Source organism: Engraulis encrasicolus, chromosome 6 (assembly GCF_034702125.1).
Source record: "Engraulis encrasicolus isolate BLACKSEA-1 chromosome 6, IST_EnEncr_1.0, whole genome shotgun sequence".
Classification (NCBI taxonomy): Eukaryota; Metazoa; Chordata; class Actinopteri; order Clupeiformes; family Engraulidae; genus Engraulis; species Engraulis encrasicolus.
The window spans coordinates 2,683,902-2,710,878 of NC_085862.1; the positions used below are offsets into that span (position 1 = coordinate 2,683,902).

The 26,977-nt window shown below is 43.9% G+C and overlaps 1 protein-coding gene across 2 annotated transcripts in view; it reads left to right on the forward strand.

Moving 5' to 3' along the window:
- Positions 1-26,977, forward strand: part of LOC134450601 (TSC22 domain family protein 2-like) — a 54,249-nt gene that overhangs the window by 18,928 nt on the left and 8,344 nt on the right. The window contains exon 2 of one of the 2 annotated variants that reach the window (XM_063200455.1): positions 11,740-11,811. The exons of the other annotated variant lie outside the window; for it this stretch is intronic. Coding sequence (XP_063056525.1) covers positions 11,740-11,811 — 72 coding nt within the window. The remainder of the gene's footprint in view (positions 1-11,739; positions 11,812-26,977) is intronic. 2 annotated transcript variants of the gene reach the window in all.

Sequence of the window (26,977 nt, forward strand, 5' to 3'; positions counted from 1 at the left end):
AATATGCTCATAGAGGGAGCTAAGATCTTCACTGGATCTTTCAATAAGATAATAACCCAAAACTAGCATCCAAAATAGTTCAAATGTTCCTCAAGGATACTAAAACCATGGTCATGGAGTGGTTCAGACCTCAATCCTTTAGATAGTATTTGAAGAGTGCTGAAAATGAATGTCCATCCTCAACATCCATGCCATTTGGACCAGCTTAACTATTTGCGATGAAAAAAAATGGGCCAAAATCCCTGGTAGGACATGTGCCAACATAGTTAACAACTAATCAAAGTGCCTGGTGTCAATTTTTGTTCATAAATGGCACTGTATTGACTATTAATGATAAGGGGGCTAATAATTTTGTCCTTGCCATTTTTACACTTTTTTGTTTAAACTCATTGTGAAAATGGAAAAGTCCAAATTTAACTTATTGGATACTATCTCCATGGTGTATTTGTTTCCAGAATAACACACATTTATTAATAATGATCATTCTCAATGATCAATGAAGAGATATGTCTAATTTCAGGAGGGGGGCTAGTAATATCGTCCTCAACTGTATCTTAATGGGAAGCCTGGTGTTGGCGTGACAGTGAAGTTATGCTGAATCAGGCCTCTTGTGATGAGGACATGGGGCTATTAGGACAGTATTAGGCCTCTTGTGATGGGGACATGGGGCTATTGTAGAGCAGTATTAGGCCTCTTGTGATGGGGACATGGGGCTATTGTAGAGCAGTATTAGGTCTCTTGTGATGGGGACATGGGGCTATTAGGACAGTATTAGGCCTCTTGTGATGGGGACATGGGGCTATTAGGACAGTATTAGGCCTCTTGTGATGGGACATGATGAGGCTATTGTAGAGCAGTATTAGGCCTCTTGTGATGGGGACATGGGGCTATTGTAGAGCAGTATTAGGCCTCTTGTGATGGGACATGGGGCTATTGTAGAGCAGTATTAGGCCTCTTGTGATGGGGACATGGGGCTATTGTAGAGCAGTATTACATGTTGGTGTGATGTTCTATATAGAGAGGCTTGCATGTCTTCTTTTCACCAAGGCTTGAAAATGTTCTGGGCACACTCTCACTTACCGGTGGTCTCCATTTGCTGTCAGTTCAGTGACCTAAGCAATCCTCATGTCTTCCGCAGTAGTTTTCTGTGTCAAACAAGCCGACCAATGAGCTATTGCCACTTTTGTCTCTCTGGTCTCTCCCCACTAAGGCAGCATGATATTAGGAAAATATGCGATGCACGATAACATGACTGTATACTGCGATATCGATATTACTCTCAATATTTAATATATATTTTCCCCTCTCTACTTGCCATTCTACACTTTATCATGTATAAAACGACTGAGGGCAATGTTTTATTGCCAACATTATTTTTTATTAGGAAGAAACATGGCTAATATACAGCATCAACTTAAAATGCATCACCAAATTTCCTGTTATTAAAAATTAAAAACTGTTTGCGATACGTGCACAACTTTTGCGGTACGTGTATCGCAAGCCGTGATATCACGATATCGATACATTTTCGATATATCGGGCAGCGCTACTCCCCACCCAGCTTGCAATACCGTAAGTAATGAGCAGTAGTGGTGAAATCTGGTCATGAGCGTTGGTCTGTGTTTACTGAGGTTTGTGGTCGTCTTGAAGCTTTTGAAGTTATTGTGTGGAAGAGTCTGTAAGCCCATAGGGCACCTGAGAGCAGGGGCGTAGCAGCGAATTGTGGGCCCTATGTCAAAGCAGCTCCAGGGAGGCTGGCACCGTATGATGAGGATAATTTCCCATCGCACGTGAGACTGCCTTTTGGACCAAACTTGCAGTTAATGGAATTTTAATCATGATTACAGTTACTAGCTCTCTGAAAAAAAATAAGGGTATAATAAAGTAGTAGCGATTACCGCTGTCTGTCAACATTAGCAATCCATTTCAAAATTAGGCTGAGAAGACTATGACCTTTTTTTGTTTCCTTTGTTCCCATTGATTCATATCTCAGGGCGAATTTATTTGTAAAATTCTGACAAATATCAAAAGTCCATGAAAGCTCCTAGCTAGTCAGTTTTTAACACATTCATTTTAGTTGTTTATTATTATTAATCATGATTAATAGTATTATTAATATATTAAAAGTGTGTAATATGCTTAATAATAGTATTTGATTTCAAAATCAAAATAAATATCCTGGCTATTCATTATTTTGATCTTTTTCATGGATGTTAACTTTGTGCCAAGTAAATAAATTCATATACTGGCCTGACCAGAGAAGGGTTTTTTCCAGCCAAAAATGCCTCAACATGTAAAAATGGTGGATTACATGGAGAGAATGCACCTATTCATTTCTGAAACGTGTGGGCCGGCCTATATTGTCAAGCAATAGTGAATACTTATAAATTTGGCCCTGCCGTGGCCAACCGGTAGGGCACTCGTCTGCCATGTGGCAGACCTGGGTTCGCTTCCCGGCCCGGGTCATTTGCCGCCCGACCCCTCCCCATCTCTCCCCATTTGCTTCCTGTCCACATCTCAAACTGTCTTGTGATCATTAAAGTCATAAAAGACCAAAAAAAAAAGAAAAATAATACTTATAAGTTGAGGGTGGTAGTAACTTATCATGAATGAATGGACAGCATGAATTCTGGAAATGAATTGATAAAAAATTACACACTGGTGGACCTTTGAAAATAGACTGAAGATTTTAGTTGTTTACTCGTGGCAAGAACAGGAGTCTGATGCTTCGTCAGGTGGTAAGCCACTGCTTGCTTGGCTCTCATGTAACATTAAATGATCAGGCAGGCTATTATGAGACCTGCATGTCCCCATGTCGTCATCCTGCCATTTGATCATGTGCCGAAAAGGTAGCTGATATCATCGTCATCTCTCAGTGAATGAAGCGGGCTGTTAGTGTTAACCCAAGATTCCTTTCAAAACGTGACTTGGAATTGGGGTTGGGTGGACGGAAGTGAACATTTGAAACATTTTTGAGTATTTAAGAGAAAACCGGCTTTTAAGATTAGCCCTGTGTGCAAGGATAACCAGGAAGTGTTTAGTGCGAGTCTCATGAACCTAATCTGAGCTTCAGACGGCTTTGTGTGGTTCCCTGGCACCAAACAGAGTGAATGAACTTAGATATGAGTTGTGGATCAGGAGTCAAGTCTGTAGCCCACACGTTACTGATTTGATTTTTGATACTGTCAGGTTGGGGAGGGGGCATCATTAATCTTCTTCAGAGTTAGGTTGCTAACTGAACATGTTCTGTACCCCCACGTTGCTCCCCTGAGGCGCCTGTTGGGCGTAAAGGCAATTTGGTTTTGTGCACTGCTGTGTGCTGTAGTGTGCTCTTTCACACTTACTACAAGGCCGACAGACCTATGTTGTGTTGACAAAGTGGTTTCTTCTGACTGACCATGAGAAGGACAGTCAGACAGTCCAGAATAATGGCGTATGGGAAAAAGACTTTATTTTATGTGTTCAGAGATTACATGTGATATAAGCCTGGTGTATTAAAGATAAAGCTAATAAATGTCATTCACGCCACTTAGTCTGACTAGGCCGTTAGGTGCTATATTTGCCTCGTCTGGTTCAAATTGACGTTGGACAGACATTGACAGTGGACTTGAAACTGCTTCTAAATGGGTAATAGAGGTCTCACGGACTTGTGCTGTGGCCCTCTTGTGTTTTGAAGTGGTGTTGGGGTGTTTTTTTATTATTATTTATTTATTTCATTTTTTTAATATCTAGGCCAGTTCAACCCAGGTGACACCCTATAGAATCTGGGGCGTCACCCGGGTTGAACTGACTGTTTAATATTTTTTGGCATCAGAATGAGTTCAGCTGAAGTATTTGCTTTGCTCCCACACGAGTGGAAGTGGTTGATTTACAACTTTGATTGCATTTAGCTGGTTATTTGGGCTGCGAGCTTTGATTTGAATATAGGAATGACTGACAGCTTGGCTTCTCTCCTGCAGTTCTCGTGATGATATTAGGCAGACATGTCTTTTATATAACTCAATCTGAGCAGTGGTGGAACAATTGCACATAGGGCCTCTGGGCAAGACACTTACAGGGCCCTCCATACGACTTGAGGTGGCCACAATAGGGCCCCCACCACCAATACAGGAGGGCCCCAGGGGCAAATGCCCTGCTTGCACCCCCACCCCCACCCCCCCTATAGTTCCGCCCCTGATTCTGAGAACTTAAAAAATGTTGGTGCTGTTGATTTCTGCTTTTTATGGTGACATCCAAGCATGAACGTGCAATTACTTACGAACATTTTAAGAGCTACAATTATTACAAACTTTAAGTGGAAAAATTTTTAAAGTAGGTGGATGAGGATATTATTCAGGTTTGATGTTTTGGGAGTTTGTACCTACTGGTGTTTATCAATAAATGTACAGGTGTTGATGATCCATGTTTCCGTTGATATGAGCTCATAGCCATCTGGCTTACAGCTACTGTATATTTCAACTCCATAGACTCTTAAACTTTTTCATTGTCCCTTTGTAGAACTGTCTAAATCAGACATAGCGTTCCTGAATACAAAGTTTCAACTTATCCTTGCTTATATTGCTTACTGTCAGCATTAGAGCCACGGAATCTCCTACTACAAGACGTTTTCAGCGTGGATGAGGTCAGGAGACAGAGATGGCCAATGATCCATTAATTGCTTCCTCTTGAAGCAGGGGGTAAGAAGGACGTGCTGAGCCTTGCAGTGAGATGGAGCACTTACTCACGTGAAAATTAAGTTCTTCAAGGTATTTGATTTACTTTGAACCACAGCCTGAAATCCATCTCCAAAGCATTTACATAATTTGCTTAATTCAATTTCACCCCCTCTTCGCTGCTATGCCAACAGAGTGGTGGTGGAGTTGATGATGATCATTTGGAAGGGAATTATCGGCCGTATTTTACCCTTTTTCGGCAAAAAAAGGTGTGAGGCTTAATTCTTCAAATTATGTGAAAATTTTGACTGGGATCAGCCTTATGTTCATGCAAGATGATGCTTCATCCCATACTGCAAGGTTTACCTCATCCTTCTTTTAACCCAAAAGATTTGATAGGAAGCGATTCATTGAGAGGTCATCTCAGTCTCCAGCCCTTATCTGCATTGAAAGCTCTTGGGGATGGTGAGCAAGTAGAGGAGGTGAAACTGCACATTCGGCAAGTTATTTCTGACGTAGGCAGTTCTACTTATAATAATTTAAATCGTTTTATGGATTCAAGATCAGTAAAGGTTATGTAGTGCACGGAGAGGTGTAAACAAGATAGTTCTTCTATGTTCATGGGTCAATGACGTTAGTAGTAGTAGCACACATCAGGGTAGTGTACCAACAGCTAAATGCCTCTATTGTATGGATTCAAGTTTGTGTTGTTATTTTCAGTGGCTTAAATCTAAGATATTCATTGCAGTACATTGATTACCAGTCTTATTATGGCTGCTCCATTATGAGAAAAATCTTTACACTTTTCTTTCCACTTACATTCTGTAATATTGATCTATGTGAACTGATCATTGATATTGCTCTGCAAATACTAGGGTTTACCAATATAAAGCTGAAGATTACACCATGAATATCTTTCAAATAGTCTTCAAAAATCATGTTTGCATAATAGCATTGACCTTATTGTAAATCGGATCCACAGTGGAGCTGGCGTGCTCAAGTTTTCAGGGTTACTGTGTTGAACGTGTTCCGCTAGTCCCCTGTGTGCAATGTAGACCCTGCATGCATCGTCCTCAATATTGTTTTCCTTTGCCAAACTGTTGGAACACTTTGATATGCACAAAGATGTAAATCAACATTTTGTTTCTTCGTACTTCCTTTTAAACATTTAACTAGTAACCTGTTTGTGTCTCTCACCAGTCTGGAGCGCCAGGTGGTGTTACTGCCTCAGTTTGCGGTGATGTGATGCTGTGCTGTGCCGTGCACCTGAGGGGGAATGGTTTTTACGAGGATGCACTAAGAATGTTGTCATCCCTCACTGGAATGGTATTGTGTTAAAGTTTCAAGAAATGTGTGAAATGTGTGATGTACCGGTTGACCTCAGGGGGCAATTTGCTAACCACTACACCAACAGAAATTTGCATTTTGCAGCTTCTGAATCACTAACCCCAGTAGCTCATTTGAACTTATCTTCCATGCTCCTCTCCCCCTCTCTGCCACTCTTCTGTTTCATTTAGCCGCACAGAAACTGATTTTTCTCAGAAAAATGCAACATCTTGAGAGTTTGTGCTATTGTGTAATCATCACTCCTCCTGGAGCATCACCCCGAAACTGTGAAAAATACACACACACACACACACGCGCGCACACACACACACACACACACACACACACACACACACACACACACACACACACACACACACACACACACACACACACGAGAGGCCAAGCATTCGGCTTTGCCTCCACTGCCCCAGCTCATTGTTCACCCCAGAGGCAAAACTAAGTCTCGTGCACACATTTGTCTTAAGTTCCTAAGCTGCTGTCGGCTCTGTTCTCCTGATTTCTGGAGCCGTGGCCTGGCCTGCCTCATCGTCCAGACGCTTCCAGGCCAGTGGTTCCCAACCTATGGGCCGGGGTCCACTGGTGGGCCCTGAGGGTATTCCAAGTGGGCCTTGAAATCATTTTCTAAAAATAATAATCATATTTTGGTGTGTGTTGTTGATTTATTAGAGTTTTATTCTTAATTGGGTCAGAGTTGAAAAAGGTTGAACCTCTGTTCTAGGCTAAATACCCAGCCCTTCAGCACCAATTTTGACCTTAACTTTGAGCCAGCGAGACGAGAGCACATTATAACAATCATTGCTTTGAGCTAGAAAATGGCTGCTTGTTGTTTTTCCTCATGAGTTGCGGACATCCATCCCCCTTGGGCTTCCTAGTAGTTGTTGTTTTTGCCCCAGCACCAATCTCTTGTAATGATGGCTTGATCTTTGTCCTTTACCAAGCCTTAAAATGGGGAGTGGGATTTAACTACTACCCCCTCCAGCTCCTCGAAAACCCCAATGTAGCCCACTGACTCACCCACCGTAAATTCCTTAAATGGTGAGTTTTTGGTTTTGCACCCCCTCCCTCCATCCCCTCCATCCTCTTTTGAGTCACACAGACGTAGGGCATCTTCTTACTCTCACCACACACTGTTATTGCACTCGTCAGTCAAGGGCGACGCATGGCATTTCCCTTTCTTTTCTTTTTTAAACCTCCAGTCTTTAGGTCTTGGTCTTTTGGATGCTCCCATTCTATCCCGTTTAAGCTTCATGGTTTTCATGTGGGCTCAAAAAGGACCTGCAGTAGAAGTGCCAGGTGAAGTGCACGTTATGTAAGGCCGGGTTAGGTGGGCATACATGAGCTGAGGCCAGCCAAAAGTCTCCTTGTTGTGGAGGATGGGATGGGGGATTTAATCTTAAAACAGTTCTGCTTATATGGTTATTATCTGACTTCCGTCTGGGCTGCCCCTTTGCTGTGTGAAGAGGTAATGTGGATGTGGAGGGCTGCTTCTGTATTTCCAAAACCTGCTCCCCACTAATCCTCAGGCAGGCAGGCAGGCAGCTCCTTGTCCCCAGGCCAGCTCTTACCAGGTGTCTCTTTCAGGGATGTTAACCGGTCACCGTTTAACCGATAGTCGACCGGATCAACTTTAACCGGTTAAAATGTTCTGCCACCGGTTGTAATAATGATAATAATTATAATAATAATTTCCTCCCAAAATAACGATAATTTTGAGGTTTTAGTACGATAATTCAGCATTTTCCATCTGGCAACAGTGGCTGGACATGGCAGGTCCTGTCTGCGCAGCAAAAAAAAGGCTTATGTGAAAAATAAAATTTTAAAAAAATCTGTGCTGTGCATATCAGGCACGTGAACGTTGGATAATTTGAGATTACCGGTTAACCACCGATTAATGAGTCTCAGTAGCCAGTTAAGAGTTTTTTTCAATTTTCGCCATCCCTAATCTCTTTAGCTCAGGGGTGGGGAACCTATGTCTCGAGGGCCATTTGCGGCCCTTGAAGCTGTTTTATCCGGCCCCAGACATCATTTTAATGTTATGCAGCTTCACATGAAATATGACCTATTTTGTAAATGAATCTTAGAAATTACATTTGCAATACAATTAAGTTATATTCAGGGTATTTGGAGTAGGTGGGGTCTGTTTTAAAGGTGGCTGCCTTTAATATAGGCCTAAACTGCAGGGGTAAATCTGGTTTGTGTTCATAGTACGGCCCTCGGAGGACTTTTACGGCCCTTGGAGCAATTTAAAGTGGCCCTTCGAATGAAAAAGGTTCCCCACCCGTGCTTTAGCTCATTCCCCCCCTCTTCTGTTTTCCCATTTTGTTTTATTACAATTATTACTATTCATTCATTTATTTATTCATTTTCAACCCCATCTTTGTTTCCATGGTGTCCTGTTCGGCCTTGCTGCCGACTGCACACCACTTATTAAATTTAACCTTTTGCGTCTGTCTGTGCAACATCATCCCTCTCTCCACCCCCGTCATCATCCCCCTCTCCAGTCTCCACCCCCGTCATCAGGAGGTTGCCCTCTCTGTGCTCTCAGTCAATCCTTTATTTTAAACCAATTTAGGTGTCCATCTATCTTCGGAATATTCATACCGGGCCCCGAAGGCGCACGTGCTGTATAACTGAAATATGTTTCACACGTGAACAGTTGTCATTCGTGAGACTGACGAATGTGTCTCCGCGCCGCGGTCAGGTAGGGCCTCACCCCTGCGGCAGGTAGGCCTCTTCAACTTCACCGCCTTGCGTCTCCCTAATGTGACAAACAGATCGGCACTTGCAAAGAATTCGCCTGCTTTGCTCCACAGGTCGATGCTATTTGGGTCATTGCTCTGTTGTAAATTAGTGTTTGCCTTGAAGGCTCTCTGTGTGTGTGTGTCTGTGTCTGTGTCTGTGTCTGTGTGTGTGTGTGTGTGTGTGTGTGTGTGTGTGTGTGTGTGTGTGTGTGTCTGTGTCTGTGTCTGTGTCTGTGTGTGTGTGTGTGTGTGTGTGTGTGTGTGTGTGCAGCCGCGCACACACCTCTGTGTAAGTAATAATCCAAAGCATGTGTTTCTGCGGATGGACGGGCTTATTTTCGCCCAAGGGGAACATGGGGTTGTCACTCTTTTGATTTTGGAAACTTTTGTTGTGCTGTGTGCTTAATGATAGATTTAAATATATATGTCAACACACCATAGACATGCAGTAAATGAATTTATGGAAAGTATGACATGGAGTATATAAATCAAGCATGTATTTAAAACCTGAAGACGGAGTTTGAGGGGCCGTTTTAGGGCTGGGTTCAAAAGATCGAATCGCGATCCAATATCGATTCGCGTTCGAAAAGGGCAATATCGATTCACAACTTTGTGGATCGATCTTTTGTAGATCATTATAGGCGCTATTTTCTCAACCACATCCTGTAGCTCTCTTCCACAGTTTCCCACTTATTTCACACATATTAGGGTATTTCATGTTTGTGTGGGCATCAAATGTTGAGATATTTAGGTTTTATAGTCAGTCTTAGAATTCTAGGCATAAATGGGGTAGAGTGACAACCCAGCAATACAAAAGATCGATATCGAATTGAATCGAATCGGATCGTGGATCGAATCAGATCGCAGCCTTCTGGATCGGAATCGAATCGATCCAGGAAATTTGGATCGATTCCCAGCCCTAGGCCGTTAATACAAGAACAATTACGAGGGGAAAAAAATGATAAAATATTTCATCAGAAGTGCCTTTCCATTTCCTTCCAGAGTGGGTAGTTTTGAAGACAACTGCGGTTGTGTGTCTGTCTAAATGGCAAACAAATGCCAAAAATGTTCTGAACTTCCTACACCTTTACGTCTCACTTCTCAAGGTTTTGCGTTTTCAGGCCCAGACGGGAAGACACTTCCGATAAATAATACCAGGTCACTTTTCAAAACACAAGGATGGTTTTTGTAGGTCACTCCTTTTTTTGTGATCAACTTTCTATTGCTTGTGGGGTGGGGGGGGTTACATTCATAACAAGCTCTGGTGCATATAGTCATATAATATTGTAGGTCACTCCTAATCCGCCTATGTCACTTTCTGCAGTTCACATTTGTCCAGCAGTTTCACACCCCCACATCCCCCCACCCCCGCAGCTCCGCTGCTCCCATTCTCTCTCTTAAGCCTTTCACAATATGTGATGACAGATTGAACTGCAGTTTCATGGTCCAGTTCTCAGTCACTCCATGTACCAAAGGGCTGATCTTATATAGTAGCTGTCTCCTCCTCCTCCTCCTCCTCCCCATCTTCTTCTTCCTCCCCCTTCTCCTCTTCCTCCTCCTCCTCCTCCTCCCCATCTTCCTCCCCCTTCTCCTCCTCCTTCTCTTCCTCCTCCTCCTCATCTTCCTCATCCTCCTCCTCATCTTTATCCTCATCTTCCTCCTCCTCCCCCTTTTTCTCCTCCTCCTCCTCCTCTTCTTCTTCCCCCTCTTCCTCCCCCTCCTCCTCCTCCTCCTCTTCTTCCTCCTCTTCTTCCTCTTCTTCTTTCTCCTCCTCCTCCTCTTCCTCCTCCTCCTCTTCCTCCTCCTCCTCATCTTCCTCATCCTCCCCCCCTCTTCCTCATCTTTATCCTCCTCCCCCTCTTCCTCTTCCTCCTCCTCTTCCTCATCTTCGGCCCCCAGTCCCAGACAGGTCGGTGTGCCAGTCTTGCTGTGTCAGTAAGGGGCTGGGGCCCGGGGTGGGGTGAGCTGAGGCCCCTTGGTCCCCTTAGGATCAGTCCCAGCCCGCGCTCGTGGACATGAGATGAATGGCTACCTGCCACCATTAGAAGAGACTAAGATATAAAACTCAGGTCAGAAAAAGGTCAGAGAGGTGTAGCTGTTACCTGGAGCAGTATACATGGGTTCTAAATTTTTGCTTTCACCTGACTGTGCAAAACTAGCTGCGCACAACTCAACCCTTAACCTCATTGTTGGAAACCGCTGGTTGGCTGCCAGTGTCTTGCCCCTCCTCACAACACCGTGTTGATAAACAAACAAAAAAACATCTATAGCCTTTTTCATGGTACGCTTTTGCAGGCCAACCTACCTGTTGGAGGCCTTTACAAAGTGGGAATGCTAAATGCTAATCCACGTCATACAAGATGACCCCCACACTAGCTCTTGGTACTCTGTTGTCAGTGAACTTGTTGAGAATTGTCACAGGGTACAGCTGAGTGGGAGTGACAGAGCCATGTGAGTGGAAAATATCAGTTTGAAGGTCAAGTGTCTTGGAAAGTGTAATTTTTTGCCACTCTCCTCAGTCAGGTAGTCTGAAAAGCATTTTTCTTGTCAACATTTAGCCAAAAAACGACTTACATTAGACAGAGACATTACTAAAAGCTTGTAAGACACAACAAGCACAGTCTTTCTAAGCATAACATAATCCTCTTTTTTTCCCCCATGAATACGTTCATGTAAAAGAGAGATTTTTGGGTAATGCTATGACGCTTATAAAAGTTGCCGCTATTTAGACATGCATAAACCTTTTCCGTTAATGAAAGGCTCTTTATAAAGGCTCTTTATTTTAATCGGTTGCTGCAAACTTGCACTTGCTTCACACATTGGTACGCACTTTTTTTTCCCGCATGTGTGCTTTTTTTCCGTTTATGATTCTTTGCCCTCTTGCTTTACTATTGTTTCTATTTTTCCTGCCTTCACGTTTTCTCCTGCCTTCCTTCCTTTCTGTAACTCCTTTTTTTTCTCCTGTCTTGATTCCTCCCTTCCCCCCTGTCAAACAGGAACCCATCCACGGCTTTCTTCCAAGCCTTCCCAACTAGCAAGGTGCGGGAGCATAAGCCCATGGGTAATAGGTACTGTATGGCTTCGTCCTGTAGTGTGTTGTTTGTCTCTCTCTTAGTTATTATTAGGGCTGGGACTCGATTACATTTTTAATCAAATTAATCTATAGGCTTTGAAATTAATTAATCGAATTAATCGCATTTTAATCGCATTTAAATACCTGACTTGTAAACAGTGAAAAGTTGTTTTTTTTTCACATGGATTTTGAATAATGACAATAAATATGACCAGCCGACTCAGGGACAGCTTCTTCCCTCAGTGTATCAGACTGTTGAATTCAAAAACACAGACATAGGAAGGAATTCACTCATCACATCTCCCCTTTCTCCAACCTGCCAATTTTGTATTAATTTTTTTGCAGCTTTCAACTTTTTCAACTTTTTAAATATATATATTTTTCCTACTTTTTTTTGCCTTTTTAACATTCTTTTTAACTTTTTTGGGACCAGAGCAGGGAAGCTTTTCATTGTATATATATGTTTCATATATATACACATGACAATAAAATATCTTGTATCTTGTAAATAAGCTTAATCTAAAAATATTGTTCATTTTTAAAAGAAGAGAGAACTCATCTCAATTTCAGCAGACTGTTCATTCACCATGAGGCGAAATGCTGCCCCCCACACTGGTCTAATCCAGAACCATGTAGCTATATTACAGTGCGATTAAAATGAGTTATTTTTTTTTTACATGCGTTAATTAATCGAAATTGATGCATTAATGTCCCAGCCCTAGTTATTATTATTGAGTGTGTTGAGGCACATGGGAATGAGCCTGTGCGTAGCATGCCGTCATGCAATGCATCTCCCTCCCTCCCTCCCTCCCTCTCATATTCAGTTGGCCGGGTTTTCTCAAGGTTGTTGGCACTTTGACTGCCGATAATCTGCCAGTCATAAGACTTGAGCGCTCCGGTTTCCTGTGGGCTGTGGCTGACCGACCAGCCAGCCGCCTCTGACCAGTACGAAGGTCCGCGGAGCCAGTGCCAGAGACGAGACGAGGTCCGCAAATAGAATTTAAAAATAAAATTACTCAAAAAATGATTGTGGAAACCTGAGAAACCTTGCATCATTTTAGTGAGCTCTGTGAAGTGTCGAGGCATAACCCGTTTCATTAGCTGCAAGGTGGTTCACCTTAACTGACACCCCTACTCGCCCGCCCCCCCACCCTCCATCTCAGTGTGGCTCTGTTTGAAATAGAGCCCAGTGCTGTGTGTACAGGAGTCACAAAAATAACACGGCCAGATATGCACCATCCTATTTCTGTGACTGGGGTGGGAGACTGCAACTGTAGTTAGTAGTGGTGGTGGTCAACATTGCTAATACTTAACCAAGTTAGTTAACTTAATAACTGAAATATTACTCCATAACATCTTCTCCATGCAGACCCATCTGTTCACCGTTAACCACAAGTTTGTTTTAAATGCAAACCATTGTGTGTAGTTAATGTCCATGGTGTGTGGTGCGAGTGATGACTTGCATTGCGGTGCAAATAAGTCACTTGATAAATGACAGGTGGGTGAAAGACGTCCAAAAAGGAATTGTCATTCAGTGTAACGGATACCTTCTGCTGACTGTAACTGTAAAAAAACATGATTTTTAAATTGTTTCAAGTGAATGGATGACAGCCGAGGCTTTCATGAATTCACTGGAAAAAAATAAAATGAAAAGAGTCATGTTTTTTACAGTTACAGTCAGCAGAAGGTATCCGTTACACTGAATGACAATTCCTTTTTGGACGTCTTTGACCCAGGTGCATGTACATGAATCTGAACTTCCAATCAACATGTTGTTTTGTTTTCCTTGCTCCAGTGTCTCTCATGTGGTCTAACTGGTTTCCAAAAGGATTGTTTTATTGCCATTTCATGACAAAGTGTGATGAGATGAAAGGTTTTGAAAATGTCCAACGTGTTTGATCTTGTCTGTATTAACAGGCCATTGTGTGGTATCGTGTGACACAGTTTCCCAGTTAAGATTGCCTCCAGCATTTGGACGTCACGCATGCCATTGTGAGATCTTGAGCGGCATGACTGACTGGTCATGTACAGTAGTAGTTTAGTACAGTGGTTCCCAACCTATGGGTCGGGACCCAACTTATGGGTCGCCAAAGATCCACAGGGGGTCGCGGAGCCCTCTTGATTTTAAGGGGTTTCGATTGAAATATATAGCCCATGATGATTAGCCTAAATGACAAATCATTTAACTAATACATGCATATAGCAGCAAATTGTAAGTGCTACATTAAACATGTATTCTATATTTGACCAAAGACAAATTGAGGAATAAAATAACTAAAATTAGTTTTCCCAGGAAACAGAGGGCATCTTGTGACTCCGTCTCGTGCGGGCGCTCGCGTGGTTGGGTCACCAAAGCTTACAATAGTAAAAAAAATGGGTCCCTTAAGAAAAAGGTTGGGAACCACTGGTTTAGTAAACTTTACTCAGGTAGTCTCTCTTGGACAGCTATGATTATGGTACCTTCTCTCTTGCTGTGGACTGTTATCAGAAAATAATGTGAAATAAAATCAACAGATAGCTTTTCTGCTTAGGCCTTAGGGGCATCCAAATGGCTATCAACGACCCTGTTTGCTGCTGTTAAATTGTGATTACCGCAGGCCCTGCCGCGGTCAAACGGAAGGGCACTCGTCTACCATGCGGCTGACCCGGGTTCGATTCCCGGCCTGGGCCCTTTGCCGGTCCTTCCCCGTCTCTCTCTCCCCGCTCGCTTCCTGTCACCACCTTCACTGTCCTATCATAAATAAAGTTAAAAAAAAAAAAAAAAGACAGAAAAAGAAAAACCAAATAGTCATTACTGCAGAGGTGAAAACAGAAAAATAAAACAAACCCTCAAAACTCAAGTCATTTCATGCATGCTTGTGGGCATTCTGTGGTACTTTAAAACGAAACGCGGTCCCCACCACCTAGCACCTGTGCCAAGGAGGGATGGCAAACAGTCAATGTGACAGGTGAAGATTAAGTTTAAGTGCTACACATTAAAGTGTCAAGCTCTGCTACTGCAGGGTTGTGCAAACGCCAAATCCTCAAAGGAAAGGTAAACAAAATGTCTTGACTACCTGCCGTTCAGGTTTTCAGTGCTGCTGTAAAAGAGTCTTCTAACCCAGGGGTTCCAGAACTTTACCGTGACGAGGACCCCCATATACCATTAAATTCCAGCCAAGGCCCCCTTACATGGGTCGGGCTATACTATTTTTTTTTCTGTGCACCCACTGACCATAGTCTATGTGTGTGTCAGTGTCCCATTGAGATATAAAAAAGAACTATAATGTTCATAGTTACAATAGATTATGATGCAGTTTTTAACTAATGGGAATACTGTTTAGCTGATTGTGGTTTATTTTGGTGCACGTTTATCAATTATTTATTTTGATGTGGTATAATTTTTCTGCCAGCCTTCCACAGCCCCCCTAGCATCCCTCCGCGGCCCCCCCAGTGGTCCCCGGCCCCCACCTTGAAAACCACTGTTCTAACATCCCACTCTGTAGACGAGGACATGACACACAGTATGTTTAGCACCCTGTTCCAGATCCAGCCCACCGCAACCCCAACATGTAAACATAACTGGATCATTTGGGAATCTCTAAATTGCCCTTTGTGGATCAGTGGCCCGGGTCTGTTTGTAAGCCGGTGTAATAGAGGATCAGTGTTGCCATGGAAAATGCTGGTGAAACTTGGCTGTGGCTGGTAACAATTTCAGTGTTACTAGCCAATTTGGCAGGTAGCTTATTCTATGGTATGACATATGAGAATAACTTGTATTCTGCAATTTGCCCCTTGCGTATCAATTAAGTTCAAGAAAAAGCTCAGTTACTCAGTTTCTATTTGTTTGTTCTATTTCCACGTAGAAACCCATTCACTCATCTTCTTGCTTTATGCACCTCATCTTCTGAGGTTAGATGTACTGCGTCTTGATTTAAAAAAAAAAAAATGTGGCTAGTAGAATAGCTGGATGGCTAGTTACTCGGGAAAACCACTAGCCACAGTGGCGGGCAAGCGGAAAAAAAGTTCATGTCAAGCCCGGGTCTGCTTGTAAGCCGGTGTAAAAGAGGATCAGTGTTGCCAGATGGAAAATGTTGGAACTATCGTGCCAAAACTTTTTTGGGAGGGGACAATTATCGTACGCACACAAACCAAATGATTGTTTTAAGGCAACTGAATGACAACTGAAATTATTTTATTTTATTTAATATCACTTTTTTCATATTATTGATAGTAGAGGACAAAATTGTGGTAGAAATATTAAATATCATAATTATCGTACATCTGGCAACACTGTTGAGGATTGACTGTGGCACGGCGGCCCAGCGTCCTATGCCCCTCACACAGTAATCCCGGCCTCGGTTTACTACTGTATTTGACCCCTCTCAGATCGGCAGGTGACGTGCGAGCACCAGGGCTTGGCACAGGGACAGGGCCGTAGCCAGCATTGAGGTCAGGGAGGTCCGGACCTCCCTAACTTTTCAGGGAAAAAAATATATATATTTTTTTAAATCTGCATGATTTCGAAATGCATTTATTATATTAGTTAGTTAGTCTACCCCTGCTAAATTGCCTTTGCTTGTCCCAAACTCTTGCATAGGCTACAATTCACCCTCATACCTATCAATATTAATATCAATTAATCAATATCAATATAATATATTGTAAATATATTGGGGGAAAAAAATGGTGGGCACATCCTGGACCTCCCTAACTTCAAAACCCTGACTACGGCCTTGCCCAGGGACTATGTGAGGCCAAAGTTTCCTGTTTATCTATAAATGCTCTCTACACATTTTTCTCAATTTCTTCCCCCAAATACCTTACCAACCCTTTCCCACACCCGTTTTGCCGACAGCTTATTTAGCGATGACTGTAATTACTGTATTTCCCAGGGCAAGAGAGAGAGAGTGTGAGTGAGACTGGTAATGCCAATGGCATGGTGTGTGTAAGTATGTCTGCTTTAGCCAAGAGACACATGAGATAAGCCTTATATAATACAGTAGTGGTTTTCACACATTTAACTAAATGTTTGTTGGTCTGACTCACACTATGACTGATGGGTTTGCGGCTTTGGTCTGCCTTTTGATTCTGGATTTCTCAGAACCTGTGCTGTGCTTGGCTTCTGTTTCTTCAAGCCTAGACTTCAACATCAAACAAGTTCAAATACGTCCACATGCAGTTGAAAGGGAGAAGGGAGGAAAAAAAAGAACGAAACTATTGTGGAGTCATATTGCTGATTGGTTCTCCTAGTTTCTTCCAGCGTTTGTGTTGCCTAATTTGTTCAGTAGACCTGAGAAAACAAATATCCTCTGTTGATGTTTGGTCTAGAAAATCTCAGTGGTTAGATAATGCCATTCATTGGGAGAGACGTACAGGTGCCGGCCCGGCCCGTCACGCTCGACATCAAAACAGGGGTGCCATGAGGCCAGTGGACCGCAGCTGGGAACAGACTTCCACAGACCTCCAGGATTAGCACGCGACGAAGGGCCTTCAAGTCACATCGGTGGTCGTTTTGAGTCTGATGTAGCTGGAAATGGGGACAAGCGCTTACATAATTGCAGGTCTAAATATCAATAATGAGGACATAATTGCAGGTCAAAATATCAATAATGATTGAGGACGTAATACAATGAGGATGACTAGGGGGGTGGGGGTTAAAAGCCCTATCCACAACAGGACTAGCAGGTACTGTGCACTATCATTCAGTGTGATTACATGAGACATTTAAATCCGATTTAACTCACTTTAAATCTGATTTGAAACTTAATTACACTCTAAAAACATCGTGTAAACATTAACCAATTTGGAATTAAGTTTCTTCTGAATTAAACTTAAAGGGCAATTCCGGCCATTTTGGCAATATGTCTTATCTGAATTTAGCCAAGGGTACTTGGCCAAAGGCAAAACCGCAAGAAATGTTCATGCGGGCTGCGCAAAGGCCTTCAATTGCGCTGTTTTCAATGAAAGCGGGAGGCAGCGGGCATAGTTGTCACCTTCTGTGAAACTCTTAGCATGTATCAAAATTCTTCAGAGTGAAATGGCTTGCTGTTTGGGCACATACAACGAACCCCAACTGGGAGGGTTAAAAGCAGTATCCACAACAGGACTGCCAGGTACTGTGCGCACTATCATTGTCTCAATAGCCCACTGAGCTTAACGTTCATCATCTCAAAATTGGGATTACAGATCTGGTCCTTATACTCATCATGGCTTCCAGCCAGCCAACCGGCTGCTCCTTCTGCCACCAGCAGCCTGTGGATGAGCTTGTTTTTTGATAGTTTAATTGGATGCAACCATGTTTATCCTCTCGGTAAACATTCCAGGAAGGCTGCTGTGATGCCTGGATGAAAGAAGACCATTGTCAGGGCCCAGAGAGGCAGAGAGAGGGGGAGAGAGAGAGAGCGAGAGAGAGAGAGAAACTAGAGAGAGAGAGAGAGAGAGAGAGAGAGGGAGGGATAGAAACGAGAGAAGGGGAGACCAAAAAAAGGCGAGATGGCTGTAAAGAGGTAGCAGAGGCTGTGGTTTTTACAACCCTGCCGCCCAAATAAAAGATTTCATGATTATGGGTCATAAAACGGGGGAAAGATTTAAGTGTCTACTAAACGCACCTGAGTAAGTCCCTATTTAGTGAGGGGTCAGTAATTTGGTCCAGACTGGCTTCTCCGTGGCCCAGGGATTGGATGGCAGAGGGGAGGAGTGTGCATGCCAGTCCAGTTGTTGGGGGATAGGGGCACTGCTTAGCGGGAAGGCGTGCGTGCGCACGTGCGCTCGACGGGTAATTAAATGAGCTGTGAAAGTCAAATTAAATATCCAGTGTTGGTGTCCGCTCTTTAAGAGGGGCCAAAAGTGCACACTTAAATCATTTTAGTGAACTAAAACACAAACTTCCGTATATTTTTTTTATGGGCGTAATCAATTGCATACGCCGGCACCCATGCAGAACTACAACAGGGTATTCAAGATATGGGCATAATTAATGACATGCAGAAGTACAGAATGCTTATATGCCGAACAGTGTACCGTAAGTGTTTTATTTACGTATTTTGTGCAGAAGAGATTAATAAAACTGCCACAGAAGAACAGGGACTTCACAAGGTTGCTTTGGGAGGTTGAAAAAGACGGTGCCCTTATTGTAAGCAGTGTAGCCTCTGGCTAGCTTGTTCCACAAATTTAAACGAGAGAGAAGGTCAGTATGCTACAGGCGCTTGTTATTTGCAAAGCTTTCTAAGACGTTAATGCCGAGGCGGTGAACAGTTGCCTATCCTGGCGCATCACTGCATTGCGTTTGCCGGCACCTGTGTGACCTTTTACAAGGCGTCAGGCGCTCACACTCATGCCAGCAAAGGGAAAGCCAGTCATGCTGGTCTGCAGTTTTAGTGCCGATCTCTAACAGGCCTTTGGATATCTTGGGGTTCCCAAAGTTTTTTTCAGCTTTTCGACTTACGGTACGAATATTCATGACGCACCCCTCATCCCATAGTGCAAATGCCTGACATTTTCTGTCCCTTCATATATTGCGACAGTTTACCTTGAAAATCACAGGAAAATGAAATTCCCCTATAAACCATTGGCTACAAATGAATACTGATGCTAACAGTTTATGGAATAGTTGTATCATATTATATGCATTATATACATATTCAAGGTTTTATGCAAAACATACCCTCTTCCTACAAACCCCATGCAGTACCTGGGCGACCCCCTAAGGGTTCTGGCTTAAGACCCGTGGTGCTGTGGCCAGTACCTGGGCGACTCCCTTAAGGGTCCTGGCTTACGACCCGTGGTGCTGTGGCCAGTACCTGGGCGACCCCCTAAGGGTTCTGGCTTACGACCCGTGGTGCTGTGGCCAGTACCTGGGCGACCCCCTAAGGGTTCTGGCTTACGACCCGTGGTGCTGTGGCCAGTGCCAAACTTAATGTGCCGCCTGCTTTGCCCAGCACTTAATATGGAACTCCCCCTCGAAAGAACTCAAGCCTGACACATTTATTGGGGTTTCAGGGAAGGTAAGTCTATCCCTAGATTGCTGAAGGGTCGAGATACGGGAGTTGTGCGTCTGTGCACGGCTCACAATACAACCTTTAACATTTCTCAGGAAACCTTGGGTTCCTTGAAAGTTGTTATTATTATTATTATTATTTCTCAGCTAGGCAATGAGGAAGTGATGACTACATCAGGTCATTTAGGAACAGAGAGGGCAGAAATACAGAAAACAAATACAATTTTAGACTGATTTCACTAACCAGGATGACGTTTAAAGGTGCACTGTGTAGGTCAATTTGATGGTGGTGGTAAGTATTCAAGAAGGTAACATTTCTGAATGGGCAGCATGAATTCTGGAAAGAAACTGTTAAAAATATTAACTTACACAGTGCATTTGACAAATTTTGAGGGTGACTCTTTCTCAGCCAGTCTGGCGGTTTTCCTACTCCAGTGTTATTTTTTTTTCCCCTTTCTTTTTTAATTACTTTTTATTTATTTATAATCATTTATTTTTCATTTATTTCACCAGGATTGTCACATTAAGGCTGCTGCCTCTTTTTCAGCTGAGCCCCAGTCAAGAAAATGCACTACATTCCGTAGGACAGACGTGCAGACTAACATGGCAGCAGTGCAAACAAGCAAAACAGACATAAAACACAAGTCACAAAAGATGGCATATCTACAAGTAGCAAAGGCAAAATATGAAGAAATGAAAACATGCAGTTAGGAAGTTGTGCCCTGAACTTTTTTCTGAACATTTTCTCAACACTTGTTGGGCCACCAGATGGGGCTGTGTCCTCTGCTGAACATCCCTCACGTGTTTCTATTTTAAAGTATTTTTGGGGGGTTTTACAAGCCTTTATTGATTTTATTCTTAGATAGGACGGTGAAGCAGAGATAGGAAGTGAGTTGGGACAGAGAGACGGGGAAGGGCTGGCAAAGGACCCGGGCCGGGAATCGAACCCTGGACGGCCGCGCAGTAGTCGGGTGCCCTACCATGTCAACCACAGTAGGGCCACCCCTCATGTGTTTCAAATGACCATACTAAGTCAATTTGCGGAAATTGGCTCAAAAAGGATCTGTTCCCTTCGTTTGACCAACTTTCTCTGTACTAAGTATTCTTGGAAGGAGTGGTGACCTGGTCCGTGTTTGAGGACATTGATGTGCTCCAGTGCTTGGAATCAGTGCTTATGCAATCTAATGTCCATGTCTTGACTTTTTGGAGAGCTCTTATGAAATTGGCCTCTCTTCGCTGTCTGACAAACTAGGCTGTCTGTGTGCAGTGCAGTGCAGTGTAGTGTAGTAGTCACATTTTGTTCAGGCAATTTAACAAATGCCGTTTGCTATAAATGTCCAAGACTGAGATCTCTGTGTCTTACAGTTTGAGCGCAACAGTTTTTCCACTGGGGGAAAAAGGGGTGATTTCACTCGAGTGATGTGACTGTCTTCCTATTACGTACAGCGTCTGCACGAGGATCAGCTGATTACCCTTTTTTTCAGTGTGACGTCAGACAAGTCCAGTTTTTGAGGCGAAATAGGAAAAAGGAATGCTGGTTTCCATAGGAATCGGTGGGGTGCAAGTTACGTCTTGTATGTCTACGCCACCGGATGCTAAACTGACTTCTCCTGCTTCAAATGCATTGAATGGAAAGTGTGTGACGTGACATGAAAAGGCTAATTGAGAGAAGGGGTAACTAATACGGCAGGTGTTTTTTAAACTTTTACTTTCTGAGATAGAGATTGACACCTTACTTCGGCCTACATGGTGAGGTGTCATTTCATTGATATTATTGGGTAGGCCTAGGAGTAGAGCAGAGTAGAGTAGAGTAGAAGAGTAGAGTAGAGTGTAGTAAAGTAAAGTAAAGTAGGGTAGGGTAGGGTAGGGTAGGGTAGCTGTATTAATCCCACAAGGTAAATTAAGGACATCCTTGCTACCACTCAAAGTGGTGCAACCCAACAAGTAAACTCAAATAATAACATCGGGTAAAGGTGAGGAGAGAAAAATTCCCATGCATCAACATTATGAGAACACAAAATTGACTCGTGAATCTAAATAAAAAACCTCTATAGACCTGGTGGCCACTGGGCCTACTTCAGGCAACTCTTGCATATGAGTCAAGGAGAAATAAAGTTCTTTAATTTAAAAACCCCTTTATTGTAAACTGGGGCATACGTAGTCTATAAACGCAGACCGGTTTCAACCTCATCGGGCCGGGTCTTCGTCAGTGCGTGTCAAGAAAGAGTTCACATGGGGTGACCTATTTGTTTGGATTGGATTCCCTCGGTCACGTGGTATTATACAGGTATCATTAAAGATACATAAAAATACACGTGACTCAATGTACATATGATAGGCATAAATGCAGTCACATTTACACCATCATAAGAATAAAATGAGTAAAGATAAACATACAGAAAGAATATACAGAAAAAATAATAGTAAGGTATCCACGGTGTACTTCCTTCCTCATGTAAAAAGTTCATAAATACATGCTCACGTTTTGTTAAAGAAATAAATACTATATATACAGCCAGAGCTACTATATTTTATATGAAGGGTCTAAAATTCTCTCTGTAAGAGTTTCTTCAGTCGATCCCCCCCCCCGGGCTGATTTGTATGTGCTCCAATTCCACTTTTAAAAGACTGGTTCATCGAGAGCGCTCAGCAAGCATCTCCTCCCTCTAAAAAACCTCTATAATTTGAATGATAGTCTCAGGTAGACGGACCTTGGGAGGTGTCATTTTTTTTTTTTTTTTTATTCTCAGATAGGCCTAAATGTGGCGGTGTCGTGTTTCCTTTTTGTTTTTTAACCCCATAAACCTGACTCCCCATATACTGTGAATTCTCCCCCGACACATTTGTGGTGTTTGGCCAGTGGTGTTTGGCATGTGGCATGCGACGTCTGCTATTGTTTATCAAAGTAACAGAACACAACACAACACATCACAACACAACTGGCTCGCGCCATATCAAAACATGACCCCCCCTCGGGCCCAGCTGTGTTGGCTACAGGCCCCGCTGTGCTGTGGTGGGAGTAGTGCTCCATGGGACGCCCGTCAGGGTTGCCAGATGAGGCTGATGATTTCCAGCCCAAACTACGCTCAAAACCAGCCTGGAACCACTAAATCCCGCCCAATTTTAAATCAATTCTGTTGGTTTCTTTGCCCATATAAGTTATGTGCAGAAAAACACGCCCAAATGCCTTTTTTTTTTTTACCCGTTTTTACCCAGACAGCCATTCTAAGCAGCCCAATTGGGCGGGAAACGGCCCAATTTGTCAACACTGATGTCCATTCCACCCGGCCCCTGGTCCTTCCCACCTGTAGTCTCGCGCGTGCACGCCGCCGTGGCCAGCTGTCTCCTCCGCTGGCCCTGCGCCACCGCCGCCGCTGCTGCGGTTATGCAACCAGAGCGCGAGTGAAGCGGGAGCAGAGCGGCGCGGCGCGGCGCGGTAAACTCAATTAGCGCTCTGGCCGTATTTACCAAAGCCCGGACTGTGTTTACAGCAACGACAGGGGCAGCGGGGCAAACGAAGGGCTGCCTTGCCTCACCTCGCCTCTCCTCGCCTGGCCTGGCCTGGCCTGTCCTGGCCCGGCCTGTCCCAAGGGGTGGGCGATATGGTAAATATGTCGTATCACGATCTTTCATTGAAGAAATAAAAACAACAACAAAAACGTAAACAGGCATTTTATATACTTGCAATTTGTAATTAGCAATTAATTACATGTAAACATACTAATGACATTCTCATAAAGTGCACAATTGGAATGCTATAATGTAAAGAATAAAAGTGAAGACAATTACAGTAAGTAAGTAGACATCACTCCTGAAACTGATAGTAAACACCCTCACTGCAAGACGAGCTAAAAGATTTCTCCACAAGGCAGATTCGAGACGATCTTGTACTCGATTCCACGATTTAATATCGTCATATCGTCCACCCCTACCCTACCTTGCCTTGCCTTTGCATTGGCTGACCACCCATGACTTTGATTGCAGGCCAATTAGGAGGGAGCGGCGCTGTGCTGTGCTGGGCAGCGCAGCGCTGTGACCTGCGGACCACTGGGGCGTCTGAGGCCAATGGAGCGTCCTCTGATTTGAAGGAGGGCTGTATTCGTTATGAAATCAGATATTTTGGGAGAAGCACATGATGCGCTGACAAAACACACTCAAAATCATCCCTTTCAATTTATTTCAAGATGAGCACACACACAAACGCACACACACAAAACATCTTCCAACACGTACGTAGGCCGTTGCATAACCTTGTTTTGGTGGGAGCGTATCCGCACAGGAAATCAAACAGTTTTGGCCTTTGTGTCAACTGTAATAATGTGGAGAATATTTAGGGGGATACATGTGGGTCGGGTCTGTGTGTGTGTGTGTGTGTGTGTGTGTGTGTGTGTGTCTGTGTGTGTCTGTGTGTGTCTGTGTGTCAGTTGTGGAATTATCCCTGGCCTGGGGTGATCTCAGCATGGGCCCCTACAGTGTGTGTGTACAGTGTGCACAGGGTTGCTGACTGCTTTGGCCGTGCCCAGGGCAAAGTCATCTGAAAGGGCCCCCCCATGCAACAAGTACTGCTAATGAGGGCCTAACTCTGCGCCACCCCCACACCCCCCCACCCCCCGCACCCTTTTTTTTGGGACAACTCACCCCTTTGCCTCCCCCCTTCCCCCAGAGAAGAGAGAGTGAAAGTGTGTGTGCGCGTGCGTGCGTACTGCCATTAGTTAGAGTGCCATGTGTGTCTGTTAGTGTCAATCAATGTGTGTGTGTAATAGAGAGAGGGGGAAAGCGAGAGCGTTAAAGAGAGAGGGGTGAAAGTGAGAAGTGAGAGGGCATGAAGTCCTGGCATGGTGTGCTGTCACCTGGCCGTGGTCCTGGCATGGTGTCACCTGGCCGTGGTCTTGGTCTTGGCTCGGCCGCCCCAGGCCACGGTTGGCTCTGGCAGGGCCTGCCTGCCCTGCGTACATCATCCCAGTGCGAACACACTTCTCAGAACTGCTGTATCGAATCCCGGGGGAGAGGCCAGCTCCACGGCCTCATGCTAGGGACACAACATGCCAGGCATAACCCCTCCGCTTCGGCCCGGCCGGCCACGTTGTCCATCCACGTTGTCCCTCAGGGACGGTGGCTCAAAATAAACCTGCTCGTCACGTCAGTGTGGGTCTCAGTCTGGGAAATGCTCTACAAAGGGCTGCACGAATACACCGACTGATGGTGGCGTTTTAAAAATGGTGAATGTTTTGTTTTTGTTTGTTTGTTTGTTTTTCAGCAAAACACAAATTCAGCCAAAAAATCTGTCTACTGACTACTGACATGGTGTCACTGTCAGCCTTGAATTTGTCGTCAATGTGGGTCTCATTGGAATAGACCACAATGGACTGCACAAACACACCTTCTTTTTTTGGTGTGCTTTTTTTGCAAAAGTAGTGTGGAAGCCGTTAATAATGGTGAATTAATGTGTGGTGTCAGACCTTTGACATTGGGGTCAGTCCTGGCTCTTCAATTTGACATCAGTGTGGGTCACTCTCAGCAGGGAGCAAGGAGCTGCACAAATACACAGACTGATGGTGGATCTTATGGGGATGTTTTTGCAAAAATATCATGCATGCCATTCAGATTTGCAGGACAATAGAATAGAGTGACCATGTGCCACTGATGGACCTTAAATATTTGCAGAACAAATAATACTATTATTATAATAAATAATTTATTTAGAAATGTATTTTCTCAGCAAAAGAAATTCAATCAAAAAAAATCTGTCAGATGTTTGACGTGGGGTCAGCCCTGAATTTCTCAACCAGTAAGTTGCACCCCTGTTCAGGAATAATTCTGAGTAAGCCAGGTCAAAAAATCATTTCAAATCGTGAATCGAGTTTGCAAGTCAAAGCCATTTTTTTTAGGGGAAAAAAATATTCAAGGTGTTGCGGTACTTTATATCAACCCAAAAAATTATATGTTGATTCATCTTTTACAGAACTGTAACAGGGATTCGGTTTTTTGCTTTAAATGAGTGGTGAACTTTTTATGAAAAAAAGGTTTTTTTTTTTCATCCAAAGTTTATCCTAGGGTTTTTTTTTTAATGGATGGATCACCAAACTCTACTTCTGAGATTTCACGTGGGGAAAGCGGCTAGACTCAAAAGTCTTGGTTATTCCATGAGCGTGAGCAGTGAGCGCCCATGGTGCCATGGCGACCAAGACGGACGGACGGACAGCAGGCCCAAGAAGACATTTGACTCGTCATCATGAAGCAGGCTGATGAGGCCGTTGACCTAATTGGATAAGGGGGTCGTTACTCGTTAGCATATGTGGGGGTGAAAAATCAAGGCTGCATTAAAGCTTCATTTGCATGTGAATGTGACTGGCTTCAGGATTATCTGTCGTCGTCAACTGCAGTTTAGTGGAGGGAGAGATGAGGTGTCCACCACCTTGTTGTTATTGCGGATCAGCTTAAAAGATTTCACATTATTTTGTTTCATGGTTTTCCCTGTTTGTACTTTCTTGTACTTGTTTTGGAACGTGTGTGTGTGTGCGTGTACATGTACGTGTGCGTGCCTGCATGTGGACTTAATCAAGACCAGATTTTTCAGTTACTGTTTGAAAACCCTGAGTGATGCGATACCCCCCACATTCTTTGCTGTGTGTGTGTGCGCGTACATGTGCGTTACTTAGAGGGTTAACTTGGTGCCTCGCATGTTTTGGTCCAGCGAGACATCGTTGGTGGTGGTGAGTGACCCATGGTCAGTGGGGGCTGTGTGTCTGTGTCCTTATATAAGCAGTGCATATATCTCCTGGAAGAGCATGTACCCTCCCGCAGCACAGGGCTGGGTGAGGAGAGGGACAGTCGCAGCGCTATTTGGCACCCGGCTCCAGAAACGGCATACAGTATCTTCACATACACACACCATCTTAATCAGGGCCGCCAGCAGCTCCTGCTGCAGCCCAGGACAAAGTGGTCTGAATGTGCACCCTCCCCTCCACAGCCTGTACAATATATATAATGGAAAAACCCCAATTCTGGGCCCCCCTTATTGCTTGGGCCCAGGGCACCTGACCCCGTTGTCCCCTGGTCAGCTTTTCCTGATGTTAATTAAGAACTTGACATAGACACAAGCCTCTGTGGCTAGCCACGACTCCAAACCGCCGTCCTTGATAAACACATTCCTGAACGAGCTGGTGAACTGCTGCTATCTTCA